This window comes from Felis catus, chromosome C1, assembly GCF_018350175.1.
Source record: "Felis catus isolate Fca126 chromosome C1, F.catus_Fca126_mat1.0, whole genome shotgun sequence".
In the NCBI taxonomy this organism is placed as follows: Eukaryota; Metazoa; Chordata; class Mammalia; order Carnivora; family Felidae; genus Felis; species Felis catus.
Genome location: NC_058375.1, coordinates 118429430 through 118445229, shown reverse-complemented (window position 1 = coordinate 118445229; position 15800 = coordinate 118429430). Strand labels below are relative to the sequence as shown.

Genomic DNA, 15800 nt, shown 5'->3' with positions numbered 1-15800 from the left:
TAGGAACTTGTTCCGCCCCCCTCCCCCCCCATTGATGTATGCTGAGGGCCTAGATCAGTGCCTGGCACAGTTTAGCAAATATTCGCTGAATATTTAGTCTACTTAGAAATTATTCCTGGGGTACATGGCTGGCTCAGTTGGTAGAGCGTGTGACTTTTGGTCTAGGGGTTGTGAGTTCAAGCCCCACATTGGGCAGAGAGATTAAAGTTTTTGTTTTTGTTTGTTTTAGAGAAAGAATGCCTGTATGTGCAAGTGAGGGGAAGAAGGGGCTGAGGGACAGGGAATCAGCGGGGATCCTGACATGGGGCTCGATCCCACTACCCTGGGATCATGACCTGAGCCTCATTCAAAGAGTCAGATGCTTAACCAGCTGAGCCACCCAGGCACCCCTGGGCAGAGAGATTACTTAAAATTACTGTTTGTTTTTAAAAAAAGAAATTATTCTAATTTTTTTTTAAATTTTTTTTTCAACGTTTATTTATTTTTGGGACAGAGAGAGACAGAGCATGAACAGGGGAGGGGCAGAGAGAGAGGGAGACACAGAACCGGAAACAGGCTCCAGGCTCTGAGCCATCAGCCCAGAGCCTGACGCGGGGCTCGAACTCACGGTCCGCGAGATCGTGACCTGGCTGAAGTTGGACGCTTAACCGACTGCGCCACCCAGGCGCCCCTATTCTAATTTTTTTTAATGGAAAGGATATTTTTCATGGATATGAGTTTAAAACTCAAGAGTCTCTCCTTTTAGGGTTTTTTTCCCCTTCAAGAAATAATAGTTTTATTAATTTTAATTCCAATTAGTTAACATACAATGTTATATTAGTTCAGGTGTACAGTATAGTGATTCAGCAATTCCATACATCACCCAGAGCTCGTTGCAATAAGTGCACTCCTTAATCCCCATCACCTATTTCCCTCATGCCCCATCCACCTCCCTGCTGGTAACCATCGTTTTGTTCTCTAAAATTTAAGAGTCTGTTTCTTGGTTTGTCTTTCTCTTTTTTTCCCTTTGCTTGTTTGTTTTGTTTTGTTTCTAAGTTCCTTATATGAGTGAAATCATATGGTATTTGTCTTTTCCTGACTGACTTATTTTGTCTGACTTAGCATTGTACTCTGGTTCCATTCATGTTGTTGCACATGGCAAGATTTCATTCTTTTTTATGGCTGAATAATATTCCATTGTATAAATATTACCTTCTTTTTATCCATTCAGCAACTGATGGACACCTGGACTGCTTCCATAATTTGGCTATTGTAAATAATGCTGCTGTAAACATAGGGGTGCATATATCCCTTTGAGTTAGTGTTTTTGTATTTTTTGGGTAAATACCCAGTGATGTGATTGCTGGCATGTAGGGTATTTTTAACTTTTTGAGGAACCTCCATACTGTTTTCCATAGTGGCTACACCAGTTTGCTTTCCCACCAACAGTGCACAAGTGTTCCTTTTTCTCCACATTCTTTCCAATACCTGTTGTCTCTTGTGTTGTTGATTTTAGCCATTCTGACAGATGTGTGGTGACATCGCAATGAGTTTTGATTTGCATTTCTCTTATGGTGAGTGATGGTGAGCATCTTTTCATGTGTCTGTTGGCCATCTGTATGTTTTCTTTGGAGAAATGTCTGTTCTCTTCAAGAAATATTTTTTAAAATTTGAAGATTACTATTAATGAATTTTTTTCTCAAAGGTTAGAGGATAACATCAAACCACGTAATCAAATAAAATTATTTAAAACTCTCAGGAGGGTGTAAACTAGTAAGGTTTTATTGCAAATTATAGGTGGCCAACATCTTGTGACAATCCACATTTAAGAGCGTTGAATGTTTAGAATAGATTGTGCATTTCTGTAGTTGGGCTTAGCAGTGCAAATTTATTCTTTTAAAGTTAATTTGCATTGTCTTAAATACTTTCTGCCCATTATTGTTAGTGACTTGAGGTTGAGAGGAATGTTTTGGTAATAATAGCTACTTGAGCTTGTGTTTAAAGTTTTATCGTGTAATTTAAAAAATATGTAAGTACAACCACTGTCTGGAAAATATTTTTATTAATAAGCATAAATCTAAGGAACATGAGATTTTGAGGATAGAGGGTAGGTACATTTTGTTCTAATTTGAGAACATTTACATATGTTAATTATAATGTCCTGCTGTCCTTTTGTTAGTTCTTTTTGTTTGAATATTATCTATTTAGGGTAGCCAAGTTTAGGTTTCTTTGGTCTGTAAAGAACAGTGGCTTTAACCTTATTTATAATCTACTAAACCTGTTTAAACATGGAGCCAATAGATGGGTTACTTTCAGGATACATTTATCTCTAAATACGTTGTCTAAGAGTAGATTTGGGTAGTCTCTAAAAACATGTGACTTAGTTTTCTAAATAATTACATATCTGTGGAAATGCTACTCAATGTTTTCTTTGTTTTTGCCAAAAATGGAAGTAATACCCAATACAATATTTGCTTAATGTTAATAATTGGTTTTCAAAATAATCTGCTGTTTGCACTTCATTTTGTAAATAATAGTCATAATAAAACTATATATATATATACATATATATATATAGTTTTTTTAATTTCTTAATGTTCATTTATTTTTGAGAGAGAGAGAAAGAGTATGAATGGGGAGGGGCAGACAGAGAGGGAGACACAGAATCTGAAGCAGGCTCCAGGCTCCGAGCTGTCAGCACAGAGCCTGACATGGTGCCTGAACTCATGAGCCATGAGATCATAAGCTGAACCCGATAAAACTATATATTTAAAGCATAGTATTGGTTGGGGCATCTGGGTAGCTCAGTTGGTTAAGCATTTGACTTCAGCTCAGGTCATGATCTCACGGTTTGTGAGTTCAAGCCCCTTGTGGTACTCTGTGCTGACAGCTTGGAGCCTGGAGCCTGCTTCGTATTCTGTGACTCTCTCTGTCTCTGCTGCTCCCCTGCTCACACTCTGTCTCTCTCTCTCTCAAAAATAAATAAATATTAAAAATTTAAAAAAAAGCATGATATTAGCACTCCCTAAACATCAGTTAGAAAATTGTATGATAACATAAACTAGACTATGGTGAGTAGTAATCAAGGACATATGTAATTAAAGAATTCTTAAAATGGATAGATTTCTTTGTTCATATAGTCTCCTTCAGTGACTTCTTGAAAATTTATATGTAGCATAGAGGATGATCAGAAGAGCCCCCTAGAAGCATTTGATATTTTGTTCAACTGAGACTTTAAACAATTATGTTCTCTTAGCATCTCCAAAAGAACATCTTACTTTCATAAGTGAATAGAAAAAGTTTGAGGTACTAGGAAAAGGTGTCTCTTCTGAGAAAAGCACTCATCTGTCAGCTGGATGTCATATATTAAGATGCTCATAACTTTTGGGAGTGTGTTTTCAAAATGTAATGGAAATTCTGATGACATATTTGTCAGAATTAGCTTATTTGGCTTATTGTTATCTTATTTCTTATCACCTGTGGGCAGTTAGGTTGTCACTGCCATAATTGTGTCACTTGTCAAGTGGTATGTATCGTAAATGTAGATAATTTTCAAGACTATGGAAGAATCTCAAATATGGAAGTATCTGGGTGAGTTACATAGAAATTTCATTGAAACAATCAAAAAAAGAAATTTCAGGGAAACTGTTAACCTGGGTTCAGGTGCAAATGTCAAAAGTACGTGTGCCAATAAATGAGGAAGACTGGTGTTGGCAGAATACACTGATATCTTTTGAGATGTTTTTTTTTTTTTTTCAACGTTTATTTATTTTTGGGACAGAGAGAGACAGAGCATGAACGGGGGAAGGGCAGAGAGAGAGGGAGACACAGAATCGGAAACAGGCTCCAGGCTCTGAGCCATCAGCCCAGAGCCTGACGCGGGGCTCGAACTCACGGACCGCGAGATCGTGACCTGGCTGAAGTCGGACGCTTAACCGACTGCGCCACCCAGGCGCCCCTACACTGATATCTTTTGATCCTGTCATTCCTGTACCACTCTTTGACATTGGAATATCTTTATAACATCGGCCAGTGCTCTTTTTTTTTGGTAGCTCCCCCTGCTTTTAAACCTAATTTGCCGATTCTCTGTTCCTTATGAATTTCCTTAGGTCTTTGCCCACTTTCTTCAGCTGGACCACTCACCCCAGTTGAAGGGAAGGCAGGGCTGGGGAGAAGGGAAAATATATATCTGTTATAGGCAAGAGTTTAACATACACAAAGAGATCGTTGTGTGTGTTGCTTCATATTTTCTATTAATGTGTAATGAATTACCCCAAATGTAGTTTAAAACGATACACATTTATTTTCTTCCAGTTTCTGTGGGTTGGGTGTATGGGTGTAGGTTGGTTGGCTCTTGGAAAGTTGCTCTCTAGATGTTGACTAGACTTGAGGATCCTGGGTTCTTTTCCAAGGTCATGTGATAGTTGATTAATACAATCAAATGTAGGGCTTGGGTCTTTATTTGCTGGCTATCAGCATCTAGAGGCTCCTGACACAGGTCCTCTTACAGTATGGCAGACCATATCTTTAAATGTTTATTTTGTTTTATTTTTTGAGAGAGAACATGAGCCGGGGAGGAGCAGAGAGAGAGAATTTCAAGCAGGCTCCGTGCCGCCAGTGCAGAGCCCAGTGCAGGGCTCGAACTCACGAACCATGAAATCATGACTTGAGCCGAAATCAAGAGTCGAATGCTTCACCTACTGAGCCACCAAGGCACCCTGGCAGACCATGTATTTAAAGCCAGCAGGAGAATTCTTTTACTTCAGGAAGTAAAAGAATTTTGCACCTGAGTGTGGCCCACCAAAGGCATTCTTTTCTTTTGATTTGGGACTTAAATCACATCTGCAATATCTTTCTTACCCTTCACCTAATTGTGGAAGGAAAATCTCATCAAATTTCTTGTCTTTGCCATATTCAAGTGGAGGGCATTGTACTGTTATCTGATTAATTAAGAGTAATAAAAATAAAAGTTTTTAGTTTACATTCACTTACTCCTTCTTTGAAACTCTTCTTTATGTAAATCTGAGTTTTGACCTATATTATTTTGCTTCCATCTAAATAACTTTTTAAAAAGTATTTTTCAAGACTGGTGCACTGGCACAAATCCATCCCCTTCCCCCCCCTTTTTTTTTGTCTGAGAAATTGTATGTTTCTCTTTCTCTTTTGAAAGGTAATTTTGCAGGATATAGAATTCTTGGTTGGTGGGTTTTTTTCCCTTAACGTTTTAAACATTCCACTCTACTTCTTGTTTGCAGGCTTAAGTAGTCAGATGTAATTCTTATATTTGCTCCTCAGTGTTTTTTTCCTGTGACTTCCTTCAGGATTTGTTTTTTTTTTAAGAATTTAAAAAAAATTTTTTTTAAAAAACATTTATTATTGAGAGGCAGAGAGAGACAGAGCATGAGCATGGGAGGGGCTGAGAGACGGGGAGACACAGAATCCAAAGCAGGCTCCATCCAGGCTCTGAGCTGTCAGCACAGAGACTGACAGGGGGCCTGAACTCACAGACTGAGACATCATGACCTGAGCCGAAGTCAGACACTTAACTGACTGAGCCACCCAGGTGCCCCATTTTTAAGAATTTTTTAAAGTTTATTTGTCTTGAGAGAGAGGGAGGGAGAGAGAGACATGTTGAGGGGCAGCGAGAGAGGGGGAAAGAGAGAATCCCAAGCAGCCCCCACACCATCAGCGTGGAGCTCAATGTAGGACTCAAAGTCACAAACTGTGAGATCGTGACCCAATATGAAACCAAAAGTTGGATGGATACTCAACCAACTGAGCCACCCAGGTGCCTCCAGGAGTTTTTAATCTTTGATTTGTAGTTTTAAAATGATATGCTTAGGTATAGGCTCATTTTTGTAGGGTTTTGTTTTGTTTTTTTGGAGGGGCATTTTTCCTTCTTAGTGTTGTCAAGGCTTTTTGGATCTGTACTTTGACCTCTGACATTAATTTGGGGAAATTCTCAGTCATTACTGTTATAAATATTTTTTCTTATTTTTCTCCTTATTCTGGTATAGCCACTGTATTTCTGTTATACCTTTAAAAATTTTTTTTTTGTCCCACAGTATTTGGATGTTCTGTTTTTATTTTTGTTTTTGTTTTTTTAGTCTTTGTTCTTTTTGCTTTTTCGGTTTTTGAGGATTCTATTAATATATCCTCTAGCTCAGAGAGTCTTTCCTCTGTTGTGTCTGATACATGTCTATCATTAGGCATTCTTCATATATATGTGTTAGTGTTTTTTGCCTATAACATTACTTACTGGTTCTTTCTTAGGATTTCCATTTCTGTGCTCACGTTACCCATCTGTTTCTGCATGTTGTCTACAATATCCATTAGAGCCTTTGGCATATTAATCACAGATAGTTCTTCTCAATTCTCTCTGTGATAATTCCAACATCCCTTTCATGTCTGGTTCTGATGCTTGCTCCATCCTTTCAAATCGTGGTTTGCCTTTTGTCATGCCTTGTAAATTTTTCTTTTTCTTTTTCTTTTTTCTTTTTAAAGATTTTATTTGTAAGTAATCTATATACCCAACATGGGGCTCAAACTTACAACCCTGAGATCAAGAGTCACATGCTCTGCTGACAGCCAGCCAGCCAGGCAGCCTGACATCCCTGTAAATTTTTCTTGATAGGCAGGCATGGTGTAGTGGTAAGAGGAAATGCTGTAAATAGGCCTTTAGTAGGTGTGGGGAAGGGTGTGGGGAAGGGTGGGGGGAGGAGAGAAGAATTCTGTAATCCTCTGGTTAAGTCTCAGTATTTTAGAGAGCCTGTGTCTCTGGACAGGGTTTCTCAGTTTTTCCCTCCCCTTTTAGATGGGACAGGATATCTAAAGTGGGCTGGAGTTGGGTATTTCCCTTCTCCCACCAGAAGGCTAGAGTTAGTTGGAGTTGAGTATTTTCCTTGCCCCAGGTTTGTTAGGCTCTTGTTAACTAGTTTCTCCTAAGGGCAGTTGTTGTTAAGAACAGAGTGCTTTGGTGTATTTAATAATAGTTTGTGTGTGTGTGTGTGTGTGTGTATGTATGTGTATGTATGTGTATGTATGTTTACCCCTGGCAGAAAGCTTAACTCTACTTTTCTCAGTACTTACTGTGGGAATCTAATTGGATTCTTGGAAATAAATCTCACATTGTGGAAGTCCCCTGGAGTTTTTTTTAACTCTCAGAATTGTCCACACTGAGCCCCCAGCAATTTGCCAGTTACAGTTACTGGTTCCCTGGGTGGTTTCTGCTTGTGACTCTTTACATGAGACCCCTTTGCCTGTCTCTTCAGTCTTGGGGACAGTAGTTTGCCTTGATCTTCTCTTTCTCATAAATCTCATAAGCATTGGTGATTTTCCAGTCTGTTCTACTTTTTACTTGTTAAAGTGGCATGGGGGCTTGCAAGCTCTTTACGTATGGAACCGGAAACCACCCATCACTGTCTTGTAATTGGTGAACCTTACTTGGCTTAGCCCTTCTTTGTCAACTGCTAAAGCTGTTTTTCTTATATAGTTCTCATACCTGTGCAACACTGACTGTTAGCTTTAATCATTTTGACATGAACAGTCTGTGATGTCAACTGCAGTTACTGGATACCACTGATTTGAATTGGTGTTTATTATTTTTTGCTTACTCATTCAGATTTCTTACTACTTATTGCTTATTCATATTTAAAAATTCTATACCTTGTGTTTCTAATATATCTTATTTCTTTTCTCTAATTGTCTTTAAGAGGAAAGTTTTATGGATTTTAAACTTTGAATCCTTGACTGTCTGAAATGTCGTTAGCTTTGTTCTCCCACATGAACGCTAATTTTTTTGGTATGTAATTCTGTGTTTCATATAATTTTTAGAACTTCAAAGCTACAACTTTCATTGCCTTTTAACATCAAGTACTGCTAATAGCAATGTGTTGTCTCTTCTTTCTTGGCAATGCTATTTTTTCCTCTTAATTTTTTTTATGTTTATTTAATTTTCAGAGAGAAAGAGCATGAGTGGGGGAGGGACAGAGAGAGGGACACAGAATCCGAAGCAGGCTCCAGGCTCTGAGCTGTCAGCACAGAGTCTGATGTAGGGCTCGAACCCATGAACTGCGAGATCATGACCTGAGCCAAAGTCAGCCCGTTAACCAACTGAGGCACTCAGGTGCCCCTGTTTTTCCCTCTTAGGTTAAAAATTGAGAAGCAAAGATGTGTAGTCTTATGTTTTCTATTTTGTTTTTGTTTTCTTGAGAATAATAAGAATAATCCTATTAGAATTAGTTTGAATATGAGGATAGTTAAAATGAAGGGTATTATTGTATTTTAAAAAATTGAGCAAACTCCCATGTTTCCCCCAAATCTGAATCAGTTTAATAAAGGGCCCTTCAAAGTTACACAGTCTTCCTTCCATTTGCTATTCTACAGTGTCGTTTAATACTTGCATTGGTGAGAAATGTTCCAGCTTCCTAAGATAGCATATGCTCCTACCCCTTTTTCTGGCTACTCCCAAATTTATTTATTTTGAATTGGATTATGACTTCCTGAACAATTCATGTATTGTCTTCCCAATGGAACAGTTCAAAATAAAGCTTTTCTTCAGGCAGTTTGAATTTTAGTTTAGATGATGAACTATAAACGGTTCCTTTATTTATGCCTACAATTCTTATCCAGGTGTTTCAAAAGTTGTAACTGCTTTTTACCTAAGTGTTAGTTGAACAATATGTAACAGCCTTGCTGTTTTAAACTACTTTGTATCTTCAACTATTCTTTTATTTAGTGAATTTGTTTTTCAACTTAGACCGTGTGTGGACAGTAATGACCTCACGTTTCCGATTGCCTGCTGGCAGAACCTACAATGTACGAGCATCAGAGTTGGCCCGAGACAGACAGCATACGGAGGTGGTTTGCAACATCCTTCTTTTGGATAACACTGTACAAGCTTTCAAAGTTAATGTAAGTATTGTATATAGTTTTTTCTTTTCATAATCTGAATTTAGATGATATTTTAAAACTAAAATTGTTTAATTGTATTATACTTTGAAAAGCCTTATTCATTATCCAGTGAAGAAAGTCTTTTTAGTATGGGTTTGTAAGTTTCTAGTATACGTTTTGATTTAAACTGGGTCTTTCAAAAGGTTGACACACCAACAGTGCATTATGATAAGTGGAGCAAATCCGTGTGTGGCTGGTTTTTATAAATGAGCTTGAGGTGCTTGAAAGGAATTTATTCCCGTGAGTGATTTACACATTTTCTTCATAATCTTTCTTGTACTTTCCGCGAATAAAGCTTGCTAAACAGAGATAAAGGACAGCCCTGATCTTATCTGAGTCTTGTCTGAAATATTTATTCAACAAATATTTGTTCATCCTATTTCTATTTTTATTTAACGTTATTTGTGAATTTCACCCATGCAGTATGTTGACAGTTGTTGGTTCGTTGTCAATGCTATGTAGTACTCAGTTGTGTGAATATGCCACAATTTGCTTATTCACTTATTTGTCACCATTTACTTCTCCACTTTACTGTTCGTGTATTTGGATTTTTTCCACTTTGGGCTCTTGTCAGTAACGTTATTGTGAGCATACTTGTACATGTCTTGATAATACAAGGGCGTATTCCTCTTTTTTATTTAAAAAATTTCAAACCTGCAGAAGAGGAGGAAGAATAGGGTAATGAATACCCACATATTCTTTAGCTAGACTGATCCGTTGTTCACATTTTTCACATTTGCTTTATCTTTCTTTTTCTGTGTGTTTTTCTGAACCTTCTGAAAGTAAGTGGTACACTTCACATGTAAGTACTTCAGCCTAGGAATCTCATAAATTACCACAGAACCATTGTCCCCTTCAAAAATCAAATACTATGAAATAATAGTGGCTGGTGTATAGTCCGTGTTCGGACTGGATTCCTCATTCCTCATTTCTGCCTTTCATAGCACCTTCCATCTGTTTTTTGCTGTGTTACCTGGGTTTTTCTATACTTAGAAATCTTTCAGTGATATGAAATACTAATCTTCTGAAATTAGCCTGGATGGACATGGGTATTATGCTAAGTGAAATAAGCCAGATAGAGAAAAATAAATACTGTGTGACTTTACTCATATCTGAGAGCTAAAAAAAAAAAAAAGCTGAACTCAGAAAGAGTAAAATGGTGGTTTCCATGGGTTAGGATGTGGGGGAAATGAGATGTTGGCCAAACGGTACAAACTTCCAGTTAGGAGTAAGTTCTGGGGATCTGATATACAGTATGGTGACTGTGGTCAACAGTACTGTACTATATACTTGAAAGTTGGTGAGGGAGTGAACCTTAAATGTTTGCACCGTACACGAAAAGGGTAATATGTGAGGTGATGCATGTACTAACTTTGTCATGGTAATTGTTTCATGATGTATATGTGTATCACATCATCTTGTCGTACACCTTAAACTTACGCAATGTCATGTCAGTTATATCTCAAAGCTGGAAAAAATAAAATATTAATCTTCTTTCTTTACCAGTTTCTTAAACTTAAATTTTTCTGTATTACAACACGATCGCTAATCTGTCGCTAGTTTATTTTTTTACCCAAACTCCAAACCATTTCACATTGGAAAAGTGGCTGCAGAGTGGTACCTTTAAGAGTATTTTCTAACATACCCAACTAATGTGCTTTTCCGAAATATTAAGCTTTAATTTTTTTCTTTTGTTTTTAGTATTCTGTCCTCTGTTAATACATAGTATAGGTTGCCAACAAAGGATAATAATATTTAGTGAAGGGAATTCTACTTCATAAAAATTTTTAGTTAATGGAAATTCATGTGTTGGGACTTGGTACAAGAAAAGTCCCTTTTCCTGTAATTGACTCATTAAAATTCTTTTGGGGGGGGGGGTTAAATAGTAATTCTTAATATTCATTATACTTAGTTCATATTTACTTTTAATTTTAACTTGTAATTCTGTATTTGTTTCAAAATATTGCAGAAGGATTTGCTATTTTCTGTTTAGCAAAATTTTTTCTGTTGGGCACTTTAGTTAATAATCCAATGTTGTATTTTTTTAATGTTTATTTTATTTATTTTGAGAGAAAGAGAGCATGCGCATGAGCCAGGTGGGGGCAGAGAGAGAGGGACAGAGAATACCCAGCAGGCTTTGTTCTGTCAGCGCAGACCCCATCATGGGGCTCGATCTCCCTGAGCCGAAATCAAGAGTTGGGTGTTTAACCAACTGAGCCACTCAGGCGCCCCTGGAATGTTGTATTTTTCAACATAGTAATCAATGTGCTAATTACTCTTTTAGAAAGACATCTATTTACTCTTTTTATATATTTTTAATACATGTTATATATATTTAAATGTCCATCTTAATACTGTTGAGTGTATCACTAGACTGATAATATTATGGTACTGGAAACTTTACCTTTACTTCAGGTCATCACCAAATTTAGTTTAAGAGGAACAGTATAAGAAATTGACTGTTGGTGGGGCGCCTGGGTGGCGCAGTCGGTTAAGCGTCCGACTTCAGCCAGGTCACGATATCGCGGTCCGTGAGTTTGAGCTCCGCGTCAGGCTCTGGGCTGATGGCTCAGAGCCTGGAGCCTGTTTCCGATTCTGTGTCTCCCTCTCTCTCTGCCCCTCCTCCGTTCATGCTCTGTCTCTCTCTGTCCCCCCAAAAAATAAATAAACGTTGAAAAAATAAAATAAAAAAAAAAAAAGAAATTGACTGTTGGATATGTAGTATATTTATTCCTCAGGGTATTTGGACCCAAGTCTTTCAAAGTGTACTTTTAGTGCACTTAGTACTTTTGTGTAGATGCTGCATATTTTAATCTATGTGAATGGCTTTCTAGTTGTGCAGTTTACAGTCTGTACAGCATCATGTGATCTAGTCTGCAAATTAACAGGGGAGTTCAAACTTCTGATATTATTCTCTGTGTCCAGTAAGTACCATTAGGTCTCAGAAATACCCACTGTGGGCAGCTGCTAGTTTCACCAGCCTCTCTATTCCCTGGGAAGGAGAACCGTTCAGTTCTCCAGGTAGTCTCTGGAGGCTGCCAAGCAAGGATTTGTAGCATTTTAGCTGTTGAAATCATTCCTTTCCCTGAAAGATGTCTGTACCACAGATTAAATGTTCATTTTTACCAAAGTCTGCTTTTTTTTCCATCTTGTATTCATCTCATCAAAACCTTTTCTATGTGGGGGCACCTGGGTGGTGGCTCAGTCAGTTAAGCGTCTGACTCTTGGTTTTGGCACAGGTCACGATCTCACAGTTCATGAGTTCTAGCTCCACATCCGGCTCTGTGCCGACAGTGCGGAGCTTGCTTGGGATTCTCTCTCTCCCTTGCTCTCTGTCCCTCCCTTGCTTGCGTATGTGCTGTCTCTTTCTCTCTCTCCAAAATAAATAAATAAACTTAAAAAAAAATCATCTGGGGAGCTTTTTTAAAAAAATAAAAAGCTTTTCTGTATATCGTCCTGGGAGAAAATGGTGTAATGAAGGAACTGATAAAACTTCATTAGTTCCTTTTGTTCTTTCTCTTTGTAGACACAGGGTTGAGATAAGCCTGTTAGTGTTGTTTCAGTTTGAAGTTACATTTTCACTATGGTTTTGGCACAACTACTTTACTGTAGCCAGCCTATGGAGTGTGTTTTCTTTCTGTGTCCTTGAATTCATTGTCAGTCACTAAAAACATGTTTCCATTAAGTACATAGTATCCATACTACGTGGATTCATTTCACCTACCTATGCGGACTTTTTCCAAATTTTGGCTTTTTTTTTTATGTCAGTATGGTGATTTAGGAGTAGCCTGTGTGACAAGGAAGGGTTGGGGAAAACCACCCTATTCCAGTTATTAGGACTGTGTAAGAAATTACCCCAAAAGTTAGTGGCATATTTATTATCCTCAGAGGTTCTGTGAGTCAAGGATTCACATAGGTAGGGATGGCTTATATCTCCTCCATGGTTGGACCTCAGCTGGAAAACTCAAGGCTGGAGGCTACAATCATTTGAAGGCTTATTCATTCATATGACTGTTACCTACGACCTTAGCTGAGGGTTACACACTTGTGTATGCTCTCTCTGTGTACCCCGGGCATATTCACAGCATTCCAAAGGTGAGCATCCTCAGAGAGAGTGGGAGCCAGGCTGCAACCATATTGCCTTTTCTGATCTGGCTTTGGAAGTCACATAATGTTACTTCACCACATTCTGTTAGTGCTGTCACAAAGTCACACTCAGGATCAGTGGAAGAGAAAGTTATTCAGCACACATTATTCAGTGTGTAGTTCTAAGGTGCTTCATAGATAGTAGTGTTCAAAGACGAGGAACAAAGCTTATGCATTGAGGAATTTTTTGCGGTTTTTTTTTTTTTTTGGTCTTTTTGTCCCAGTTTACTTTTTTTTAAAATTAAATTTTTATGTTAAGTAGGCTCTATGCCGCACATGGGGCTTGAACTCATTACCCTGAGATCAAAAATTGTATGCTCTTCTGACTGAACCAGCCAGGCACTCTTCCCTTAGTTTATTTTTTGGAAATAAAATTATCCTAATAGTACTAAAGCTGTTCTCTAAATTGTTTTGTTTGTTATATATGTCTATGTACTCAAGAATAACTGATATAGTTTTTAAAGTTTATTTATTTTGAGAGAGAGAGAAACAGCATGAGTGAGGGAGGGGAAGAGAGAGAGGGGAGAGAGAATCTCAAGCAGGCTCTGTGCTGCCGGTGCAGAGTGTGACAGAGGGCTCAAACTCAGGAAACCGTGAGATCATGACGTGAGCCAAAACCAAGAGTCACACTGACTGAGTGACCCAGGCGCCCCAATAATTTTTTTTTCATTTATTTTTTGTAATGTTTATTTTTGAGACAGAGACAGAATGCAGGTGGGTTGGGGCAGAGAGAGAGGGAGGCACAGAATCCGAAGCAGGCTCCAGGCTCCGAGCTGTTGGCACATAGCCCCACACAGGGCTCGAACTCACGAGCTGTGAGATCATGACCTGAGCCAAAGTCGGACGCTCAACAGACTGAGCCACCCAGGTGCCCCAATAATTTTTTTAATGATACTAGTACCTCAGTTGTTAACAGAGGGTGCCATAAATCATCAATTTTTTTTCTTGAAATAAGGTGAAATTCAATTAATATATATCTTTGTTATGTGATAATTTGGGTTGATGAATATTTAGTTGGCTGAACTTTTTCCTTTTTTTGTCTGTGAAATAATTTGTTAACCAAATCAGTAGTGTAAACCTAATTACAACAGTGTGGTTAGCAGGTGGGGTGCAGATTGAGATGGGAAGCTAAAGGAGTGTAAGGATGGTGAATTTAGCTAAATGAGATGTACTCATTTGCAACCACAGATAGTCCTATATCTGTAAAGGAGGATAGGATTTTAGGGAATTGTTTTCCTGATTATTGTTGCACTGACTTTATATATTGTATATGTGAGGAAGTAAGTTTAGAGTCATTAGGTTACTTACTAAGTCAGTGGCAGAGCCGAGAGAGGTGGGGGGGGCGGAGGGGGGGCGAGAGAGAGAGAGAGAGAGAGAGAGAGAGAGAGAGAGTGTGTGTGTGAGAGAGAGAGAGAGAGAAAGAGAGAGAGAGAGGGAGGGAGGGAGGGAGGGAGGGAGGGAGGGAGAGAGGGAAGGTCTTTTAGGACCTCTAGTCAACATTTCAACTATTATTTTATTGTCATTTTCTAGCCCTACTTAAATTCAATATGTTATTTCCTTTAAAAATACTGTATGTGTCACTCAGATTCCCTCAGAAGTGTTTTGTTTTACATATATGATTCATATATACAGTTTAAAAAAAAAACAACCAAATAGTTCTAAAAACGTTGTCACAAAAGCCAGCAGTTCCCTGCCCCATTACTATTTAGAAATAACCACATTCAAAACAGTTAGTTTTTCTCTCATGTTTATTACTATGGTTCTAAGAAACATGCCTGCATTATTTCTGCTTTTGTCTGCCTTGTTGTTTTTTTTTGTTGTTGTTGTTGTTGATATTCTTTATTGACTTTGAAGAATGAGACTTCAGATCTCTTACATCTCCTTTCCCCTCTCCATACACAGATAATTCTTCTTCTCTGTTGTCCTCTCAATAAATAAAATAGTTATGTAATATTACTTGATTAGTTCGGTATTTCTTTTCCATAGAGAGAAATGCTCCTATCATCTGCCTGGAGTTTGTAGAGCCTTGCTGGGTCTTCTTAGCACTGAGCGAGAGAAATGGACTGGAGAGCTCTTAGCTCTTCAGTAAGTAGACTTGCACTTACGTAGATTTCCCTGTTTTCAATCCAGTAAAGCTGAATCAACAGCTGTCCCCAATGTCCCTGAGTCCAGAATCTCTGGTTCTTACAGTAATTGGCAATGGGAAGGGGGTGGGGGTGAGAGATGGTCATGGAGGGGCCTGTTACTTATTCAGACTCACTTTGATTACTGCCTTTTCTGTTATTTTAGTGTGTCTTAAGCAGACATTCGTGTCCAGTCTGCCTTGTTTAACCTTCACACCTCTCAGATTGATTTTCAACAATGTCCACCCTGGAGGAGAATTTACTATTTACCAAATTTTTTTTCTAGTAAAATCACATGTTAAAATGGAACTTGTCACCTTTAGTGCAAAAAGATGTGATAATTTGCCAATTACCACATAGTCTGAAATTTAAACATTGTAGTATGTCATACATGTTTAAAGCTTTGCTTCATTTCACAATGTTTTTTCCTAAACTGTATCATATTGAGCACTAGAAAACTGTATCGATCAGATGTATAGCTATGTGCAGTTAAGGTTATCATATTTCTTGTTTTTTTCTTTAATCCTGTTATGTGTCATGAGGTATGTATACTCCCTAGGTCTTGTATCACATTTGTCATGCATAAATTTTTACTGATAA

At 38.1% G+C, this 15800-nt stretch overlaps 1 protein-coding gene across 12 annotated transcripts in view; it reads left to right on the top strand.

Moving 5' to 3' along the window:
* The window catches only part of PTPN4 (protein tyrosine phosphatase non-receptor type 4), a 226082-nt gene that overhangs the window by 36366 nt on the left and 173916 nt on the right, over positions 1-15800 (top strand). For all 12 annotated transcript variants that reach the window (XM_045033652.1, XM_011285247.4, XM_045033660.1 and 9 more), the window contains exon 2: positions 8738-8892. In XM_045033652.1, coding sequence (XP_044889587.1) covers positions 8795-8892 — 98 coding nt within the window. In that variant the 5' untranslated portion in view covers positions 8738-8794. The remainder of the gene's footprint in view (positions 1-8737; positions 8893-15800) is intronic.